Raw genomic sequence first — 9,091 nt, 5'->3', positions numbered from 1 at the left:
ATATAAAATGGGATAATATCAATATTGACTTCACAGAGTGTTATAAGTTAATCTATTTAAGTACTTCGAGCTGGATTTGACATAGGGCAAGCAAGGATATTTTTATTGTTATTATATTTGAAAAATATATTAGTTACAAACTTAGGTGAGAGACCAAGGTCTATGGTAAAGTTGATTATAAGCCTTCATACACCCCTGTCATTCTGAAAATCTTAATTATAACAAGGCCCGGTGGAGTGGCTCACGTCTATAATCCCAGCACTTTGGGAGGCTGAGGTGGGTGGATCACCTGAGGTGAGGTGGGCGGATCACCTGAGGTCAGGAGTTCGAGACCAGCCTCACCAAAGTGGCAAAACTATCTCTCTATTAAAATACAAAAAATAGCTGGGCATGGTGGTGGACACCTGTAATCCCAGGTACTCGGTAGGCTGAGGCAGGAGAATCACTTGAATCCAGGAGGCAGAGTTTGCAGTGAACCAAGATGGAACTATTGCTCTCCAGCCTGGCGACAGAGTGAGACTCCATCTCCAAAAAAAAATAATTAATTATAACAGCATGTCCATTCACTCTCCAAAGTGTCTAGGACTGGACAATTAATTGTCAGGCCCTCTTCTGTAGCACCCTACACTATAGCATATATGTGGATTAATATAAATACACATACAAAGTTCAAGTATATATTCCATATACTTTCTATATACTTATATTCTAAGAGGTCACATGCAAATTCAAGGCTACGTCAAAGAGTAGAGTGGCTATCTATGGAAAGGGGAGTGGAAGTGAATCATGGTAATAAAAAATAGGTGTAGATATAGATATGAATATGTAGACATACACACACATAGCGGCAAGAAAAGGGAATGTCATGGACCAATGATGACAGTGAGCCATGTAAAAAGGCTACAATTTTTGTGATTGTGTGTCCATTTTCAGGATGGGTTGTAGCTTACCTTTTTAGAAAGGCTGATGGCATAGTCATAGTGAATAAATGATTATAAAATGTGTTTCATTTCTGGTGCACCTCTGGAGAAACTTGACACAGAGTCTCTGATGCCCAAGCTGGAGTACAGTGGTGCTATCTCAGCTCACTGCAACCTCTGCCTCCTGGGTTCAAGTAATTCTCATGCCTCAGCCTCCCAAGTAGCTGGGATTACAGGCATGCCACCACACCCAGCTAATTTTTGTATTTTTAGTAGATAATGGGGTTTCACCATGTTGCCCAGGCTGGTCAACTCCTGGCTTCAAGTGTTCCGCCAGCCTCAGCCTCCCAAAGTGCTGAGATTACAGGTGTGAGCCACCACGCCTAGGAAGACTGGATTACTTTAATATAATTTTTACCACCCCATGGGAAAATACAGCCAGACCCCTCATAAGGTATTTTTTTTCACCAACTACAATCAGAAGCACTGATCATAAAGTATTTACTGGAGAACCTATGCCTTTGATAATAGAACCTCATGTATCCCCTGCACATTTTAGCTCTGACCGTGTAATCAGGGGTTCAACTCCAACGGATTAACCATTGCTTAAGTTGCAAAGCCTAAATTGCTCAGGCATGTCCGATGGGAAAAAGGTTTAACCTCTTAACTGTTAACACAGCCTGGCTGACTGTTTGAATTGGCATCACCTGAAACCAGTTGGAAAGGCCATGTGAGCTTGCTCCACTATCTCCAGATTGGGGAGACAGGCTTGGAACTTGTCTCCTGTCTCCCTGTCAGTTAACTATTTTTTATTTTTTTTTTATTTTTTTCTTTGAGACAGAGTCTTGCTCTGTTGCCCAGGCTGGAGTGCAGTTGCATGATCTCAGCTCAGTGCAAACTTGGCCTTCCGGGTTCAAGTGATTCCTGCCTCAGCCTCCCCAGTAGATGGGATTACAGGCGTGCATCACCATGCCTGACTAATTTTTGTATTTTTAGTAGAGAGGGAGTTTCACCATATTGGTCAGCCTGGTCTGGAACTCCTGACCTTGTGATCTGCCCGCCTCGGCCTCCTAAAGTGCTGGGATTACAGGCATGAGCCATTGTGCCCAGCCCAGTTAACTCCTAATAATTTTTAATTTTTTCCCAAAATGGAGTCTTGCCCTGTCACCCAGGCTGGACTGCAGAGGTGCAATCTCAGCTCACTGCAACCTCTGCCTCCCAGGATCATGCCATTCTTCTGACTCAGCCTCCCGAGTAGCTGGGATTACAGGAATGGATCACCACACCAGCTAATTTGTGTATTTTTAGTAGAGACAGGGTTTTCCCATGTTGTCCAAGTGGTCTCAAACTCCTGACCTTGTGATCTGACTCCCTCGGCCTCCTAAAGTGCTGGTATTATAGGCACGAACCACCGTGCCCAGCCTTTTTTGCTTTTCTCAAACCATGGTGGTGTACTATTGGGTTCTATGCACTTAGGAGAGTGAGCTCATCATTCAGTAACAATATGACTCAGTACCACGAGACCTTTCAAAGACTATTTCCAGTAGGTGAAGGAGGCTTTCGATGATGATTGGACCTTCATGCCCTATCATTTGGAGATTGTGTCTTTTAAAATGGCCCTAAGGGAAATCTGCCCATGAGCAGCATTGGATGAGACCATACCAGGTGACTTAAAATTAAGGATAACCAAGGAAAAAAGCCTTTCTTAGAAGCAGACATCATCACATGGTAGACAGCTTTTTTAAGAAAATGGAACAAAACTCCATTCGATCTCCTTCCATTGACTGAGACTTGGTTTTGTTTTGTATTAACACAAAATGATCAAGCCTACATTTTATTTTCTTACGTACTTTCACCACTCAAAGCAAACACTTTCTAAGGTCTCTTGTTCAAAATTTAGCCACTGTCACTAACCAAAGCAATTGCTGGCTATGGAGTCATTTAGATGAATGGGAAGGATCACAACTAATAGTAGAACCTGCTCTCACACACGGTTGGGTAATATTTATAATTAAATGACTCGGCACTGAGAAGAAGCTATAGATGCAAATGGGTGGCCTATGACTATTATTGATTTCATTACTGGTAACTTATCTCTATGCATAGGAAACATTAGTGTAACTGGGTCTAATCTAGGTGGTGTCCCAGACTCTTGTTGCCCAGGCTGGAGCGCAATGGCACAATCTCAGCCCACTGCAACCTCCACCTCCCGGGTTCAAGTGATTCTACTGTCTCAGCCTCCCAAGTAGCAGGGATTACAGGCATGTGCCACTACAGCCAGCTAATTTTGTATTTTTAGTAGAGACATGGTTTCTCTGTGTTGGTCAGGCTGGTCTCCAACACCCAACCTCAGGTTATCCTCCGGCCTTGGCCTCCCAAAGTGATAGGATTACAGGCACGAGCCACCGAACCTGGATAGAGAACATTTCTGATGGCTCCATATTGATGGAACTTCAAATAACTCTCTGGTAAATTATTTTCTGTAATACCCTTAAATAAAAAATGGAGAAGCTGAGATCCAGATCAATGTAGACTTTGGTACAGAGTTGGTGGTACCAGGGCTGCCATATCCAGTTTACACCCCAACCTGATATATCAGCAAATCTCTTGGAGTAAGGAAAATATTTCTGAGGAGGGGTTTCACATGAAGTTCAGAAAACTCCTGTGTTTGAAGCAGTCCAAATGACATTTTGTGGCAACAAAATATATGGTCTACTTAACAGAGAAGGAGACTATGTAAGAAAAAAAAAAAAAGATGTTTATCCTGAAATGAGCAAAGCATTGGGAATGGATGTGAGATTATTTTGGGAGAAAAATAGAAGACGAAGGTTTTGAAAGGAAAAATAAGGAGGATTATATAAATTGTTTTGAAAGACCCATCCTTGGTCCTAATAATCAAAACCAAAGGGGCATCAGTGAAATGTTGGATAGATTCCTCCTCCACCCCCTCAGTAACCCCCAACATGTTTACCAAGTCTTGGTTCACTCCCTGGATCCCATTAAAACACCAAGCTCAACCAAGCCCATCCTCTACCCTCACTTGCCTTTGCAATTTTGACATGATTTTGTTACAGGACCATCAGATTCCTATGCCTGCTGCACAGTAGCTTACCAATATTTTGAGACAGCAGTGTTTGCAGCAGAGAGTTTAATGATCACAGGGTGGCTAAATGAGAAGCTAGGAGGAGATCCTCAAATTCATCTCCCCAAGGAGTACTGAGGGTTTCCAGTGGATCCTGGATAGCAAGGGGCTGGAAAGTTGATATAGAGTTAAGAGGGATGAAGTCATCAGGATGTCAAAACTGCATTCTTTGGTGAGTTGGTGCCTTGCAGAGCCCTTCAGATCAGCTGGCATCTGTACTTTCACTGACATGCAGAACGTAAGAATATCTCAAATGAAAAAGTTAATGTTTTACAAGGCTTAAATTGTTGTCTGCAGGGCAGTTAAGGGGAACTGTAATCTAAGGTCTAAATGATTTGGGGACAGTAGGCTGCCAGCAACCATGAGGAAGAAGGTCAGAGAGCAAGCTGACCTCATGGTGAATGCTGAATGCACTGCAAGCTTGGTTTATTTTTGTTTCTCCCCCTCCCTTCTTCACTGATTAAATTTATAAAGTTTATAGGTATCGTTTCAATTTCTTCCAAAGAAGCCTTAACCTAAGCACTGAGACCACTCACGCCCTGAGCGGCACCTCTCTTCCACCAGCACGAGGGAATAAACTGCTACCTTAGGTGATATAAAACCCACAAGACCATTCCATACATGGAGATTTTTATTCTTATTTTGTAGGGATGACTCCTCTGTTTTTATAAAGCTGTTTTAACTAGAAAGCATTTTTATAATTTTGATGTGGCCAAAGATCTCCCCACAACACTACTTTCAGGTTTTATTTTTCTGTCTAATATCCGGAACAGATCAACCCCTTCCCTGCCTCACACTCAGGACATGAAGGCAACATATCAGTAAAATTCCATCAGTGTTTGTGGATTTCATGAATGAATGCATTTTTTTTTTTTTGACAAAATCTCCCTCTGTCACCCAGTCAGGAGGGCAATGGTGTAATCTCGGCTCACTGCAAACTCAGCCTCCAGGGTTCAAGGGATTCTCCCACCTCAGCCGCATGAGTAGCTGGACTACAGGCAGCCACCATCGTGCCTGGCTAACTTTTCTATTTTTGTAGAGACAGGGTTTCACCATGTGGGCCAGGCTGGACTTGAACTCCTGACCTCCCGTGATCCACCTACCTTGGCCTCCCAAAGTGCTGGGATTACAGGTGTGAGCCACCTCACCTGGCCTTGAGTGAATGAATTCTTGACTTCCACTGTATCCCTAACGCTGTCAATTTCTTAATTCATGAAATGAATATGCATATGTGATATGAATGGATATCTGGTTCAATCCATTAGTCTTCGGACAGCCAAAAACCCAATCAGGATTAACTGAGTGGAGCTTCAGAAATGCAACCAGATATCGCTTTTTGATTGGAAGCTAGCAGCGGATATGGGGAGGGGCGTGGGTGGGAGTTGTGATGAGAAAGGTCAATAAAAGCTTCTAAAGACCCACAGGACAGACTCAAAGTCTTCAAGCCTGGAGTTCCTGCTTGGCTCTTCCTGAGGTCTGAGCACCTTCTAAACTACATCCAGATCTGGTAAGTCACTAATTTCTGTAAGGACACTCCCATCTGACCTACAGTCAGCCGATGTAGAATGATGACAGTGCAGCCTACGACGGCACAGAACTATATCCTGTCTTTTTTTCTTTTTTTCATAAGAACGGTTTCAAGCTTTGATCTTTTTTTTTCTAAATGCAGTTTTGTCCTTATTTCAAAAATGTTGATTGTGCTTTTCTTTACGTCATTTCAGAATTCTTGTTGGGAGCCATTTTGTGAAGAGAGGAAGACTGAGCTGTTTTGGCTGCATTTCTGGCCTCGAGCTGCAGTCAGCTTCTCCACGTAGAACCCGGCAGTAGGAGACTTAGAATCGAATCTCTTCTCCCTCCCGCCTCCTGTTTTTGGCTTTTGGAGAAACCTTATCATCCAACACAATGGCCAGCAACGTTACCAACAAGATGGATCCTCACTCCATGAACTCCCGTGTGTTCATTGGGAATCTCAACACTCTTGTTGTCAAGAAATCGGATGTGGAGGTGATCTTTTCCAAGTATGGCAAAATTGCGGGCTGCTCTGTTCATAAGGGCTTTGCCTTCGTTCAATATGATAAGGAGAAAAATGCCCGGGCTGCTGTAGCAGGAGAGGATGGCAGAATGATTGCTGACCAGGTTGTAGATATTAACCTGGCTGCAGAGCGAAAAGTGAACCGAGGAAACGCAGGTGTGAAACGATCAGCAGCGGAGATGTACGGCTCCTCTTTTGACTTGGACTATGGCTTTCAACGGCATTATTATGATGGGATGTACAGTTTCCCAGCACGTGTACCTCCTCCTCCTCCCATTGCTCTGGCTGTAGTGCCCTCGAAACGTCAGCGTGTATCAGGAAACACCTCACGAAGGGGCAAAAGTGGCTTCAATTCTAAGAGTGGAAAGCGGGGATCTTCCAAGTCTGGAAAGCTGAAAGGAGATGACCTTCAGGCCATTAAGCAGGAGTTGACCCAGATAAAAGAGAAAGTGGATTCTCTCCTGGAAAACCTGGAAAAAATTGGAAAGGAACAGAGCAAACAAGAGGTAGAGGTGAAAAATGCTAAGTCAGAAGAGGAGCAGAGCAGTAGCTCCATGAAGAACGATGAGACTCATGTGAAGATGGAGTCTGAGGGGGGTGCAGAAGACTCTGCTGAGGAGGGGGACCCACTGGATGATGATGATAATGAAGATCAGGGGGACAACCAGCTGGAGTTGATCAAGAATAATGAAAAAGAGGCTGAGGAAGGAGAGGATAACAGAGACAGCACCAATGGCCAGGATGACTCTTAAGCACATAGTGGGGTTGAGAAATCTTATCCCATTGTTTCTTTACCTAGGAGCTTGTCTAACAACAAATTTTTCACCAGATCCTCTCCCTTAGTATCTTCAGCACATGCTTACTGTTCTCCCCATCCTTGTCCTTCCCACATTCATTAATTCATATTGCCCTGCACCTAGTCCCATTTTCACTTCCCTTGACACCCCTAGTAGTTTTCCTAAGTCTTACCCTGTAATTTTTGCTTTTAATTTTGACACCTCTTTATGACCTAACAGTAAAAAGGACGTATGGTTTTTATCAACTGTCTCCAAAATAATTTCTTTTTTTGCAGGGAATACGGTTCTTTTCTTTCATACATAAGTTCAGTAGTTGCTTCCCTAACTGCAAAGGCAATCTCATTGAGTTGAGTAGCTCCTGAAAGCAGCTTGGAGTTAGAAGTATGTGTGTTACACCCCATATTAGTGTGCTGTGTGGGGCAGTTCAACAAAAATCTAACAATGTATTTTTGTGAATGAGAGTTGGCATGTCAAATGCATCCTCAGAAACACAATTGGTGTTATAGTCTTCAAACGTGTTTTCTAAAGTTGATACTGTGGGTTATTTTTGTGAACAGCTTCATGTTTGGGACCTTTTTCCTCAAAATAAACAAGTCCTTATTAAACCAGCAATTTAAAGAAAAAAAATTCTTGGTGGGAGCAGTGACCCATGCCTGTAACTACAACACTTTGGGAGGCCAAGGCGGGAGGATCATTTGAGCCCAGGGGTTCGAGACCAACCTGGGCAACATGGCAAAACCCTATCTTTACAAAACATTTGTTTTGAGGGGTGGGATGGAGTTTCACTCTGTTACCCAGGCTGGAATGGAGTGGCACAATCTCAGCTCACTCCAACATCCACCTCCCAGGCTCAAGCAATTCTCATGCCTCAGCCTCCTGAGTAGCTGGGATTATAGCCACCCGCCACCATGCACAGCTCATTTTTATATTTTTGGTAGAGACGGCGGTTCACCATGTTGGCCAGGCTGGTCTCGAACTCCTAACCTCAAGTGATCCACGTGCCTTGGCCTCCCAAAGGGCTGAGATTACACCAGTGAGCCACCAATGCCCTGCCTCTTTTTTAAAAAATTAGACGGGCATGGTTGAAGAGGAGCAGCCCCTCCACACCTGTGGGTATATCGCATCAGGTGGGACGAGAGACTGAGAAAAGAAATAAGACACAAAGTATGGAGAAAGAACAGTGGGCCCAGGGGACTGGTGCTCAGCATAAAACATGTGAGAAAAGGAATGTGTGTCACAAATAAGTTCAAGGGAAGGTACTCTGCCTGGATGTGCATGTAGGCCAGATGTATGCTTCTCTCCACCCAAGCATCTCAGTGGAGTAGAGAATAACAGAGCAGCATTGCTGCCAACATGTCTCACCTCACACCACAGGGCAGTTTTCCTCCTATCTCAGAATAGAACAAATCTGCAATTGGGTTTTATCCTGAGACATTCCATTCCCAGGGGGAGGCAGGAGACAGAGGCCTTCCTCTTATCTCAGCTGCAAGAGGCCTTAATCTTTTACTAATCCTCCTCAGCACAGACCCTTCACGGGTGTGGGGCTGGGGGATGGTCAGGTCTTTTCCATCCCAAGAGGCCATATCTCAGGCTATCACATGGGGAGAAACCTTGGACAATATCCGGCTTTCCAGGACAGAAGTCCCTGTGGCTTTCCACAGTGCATTGTGCCCCTGGTTTATCGAGAATGGAGAATGGCAATGATTTTACCAAGCATATTGCCTGTAAACATATTGTTAACAAGGCACATCCTGCACTGCCCTAGATCCCTTATACCTTGATTCCATACAACACGTGTTTTTGTGAGCTCAAGGTTGGGGCAAAGTTACAGATTAGCAGCATCTCAGGGCAAAGCAATTCTTCAGGGTACAGGTCAAAATGGAGTTGCTTATGTCTTCCTTTTCTACATAGACACAGTAACAGTCTGATCTCTCTTTTCCCTACACATAGTGGCATGCATCTGTAGTCCCAGCTATTTGGGTGGCTGAGGTGGGAGGATCCCTTGAACCCAGAAGATTGATGCTGCAGTGAGCCATGCTCACACCAGTGCTGTACTCCAGCCTGGGCAGCAGAGTCAGACTCTGTCGGAAAAAAAAAAAAAATCTTAACCAAGCAGTTAAAAAAAATCCAATTAATTGTAATCAGTAGGCAGATCCCAAATGCCTCAAAGAGGGAGAGAAAGAGTTTAGAAGGCTCTACA

At 44.0% G+C, this 9,091-nt stretch overlaps 1 protein-coding gene across 1 annotated transcript; it reads left to right on the top strand.

Moving 5' to 3' along the window:
- The first annotated feature begins 5,820 nt into the window (after positions 1–5,820).
- Positions 5,821–7,004, top strand: LOC742000 (heterogeneous nuclear ribonucleoprotein C-like 2). The gene has a single exon (XM_024353790.3). It carries the CDS (start codon positions 5,965–5,967, stop codon positions 6,844–6,846), a length of 882 nt encoding a protein of 293 aa, XP_024209558.2. The 5' UTR covers positions 5,821–5,964; the 3' UTR covers positions 6,847–7,004.
- The last annotated feature ends 2,087 nt before the right edge of the window (positions 7,005–9,091 follow it).

This window comes from Pan troglodytes, chromosome 1 (assembly GCF_028858775.2).
Source record: "Pan troglodytes isolate AG18354 chromosome 1, NHGRI_mPanTro3-v2.0_pri, whole genome shotgun sequence".
Classification (NCBI taxonomy): domain Eukaryota; kingdom Metazoa; phylum Chordata; class Mammalia; order Primates; family Hominidae; genus Pan; species Pan troglodytes.
The sequence above is the reverse complement of the archived record's forward strand: the minus strand, read 5'-3'. Positions and strand labels throughout refer to the sequence as shown.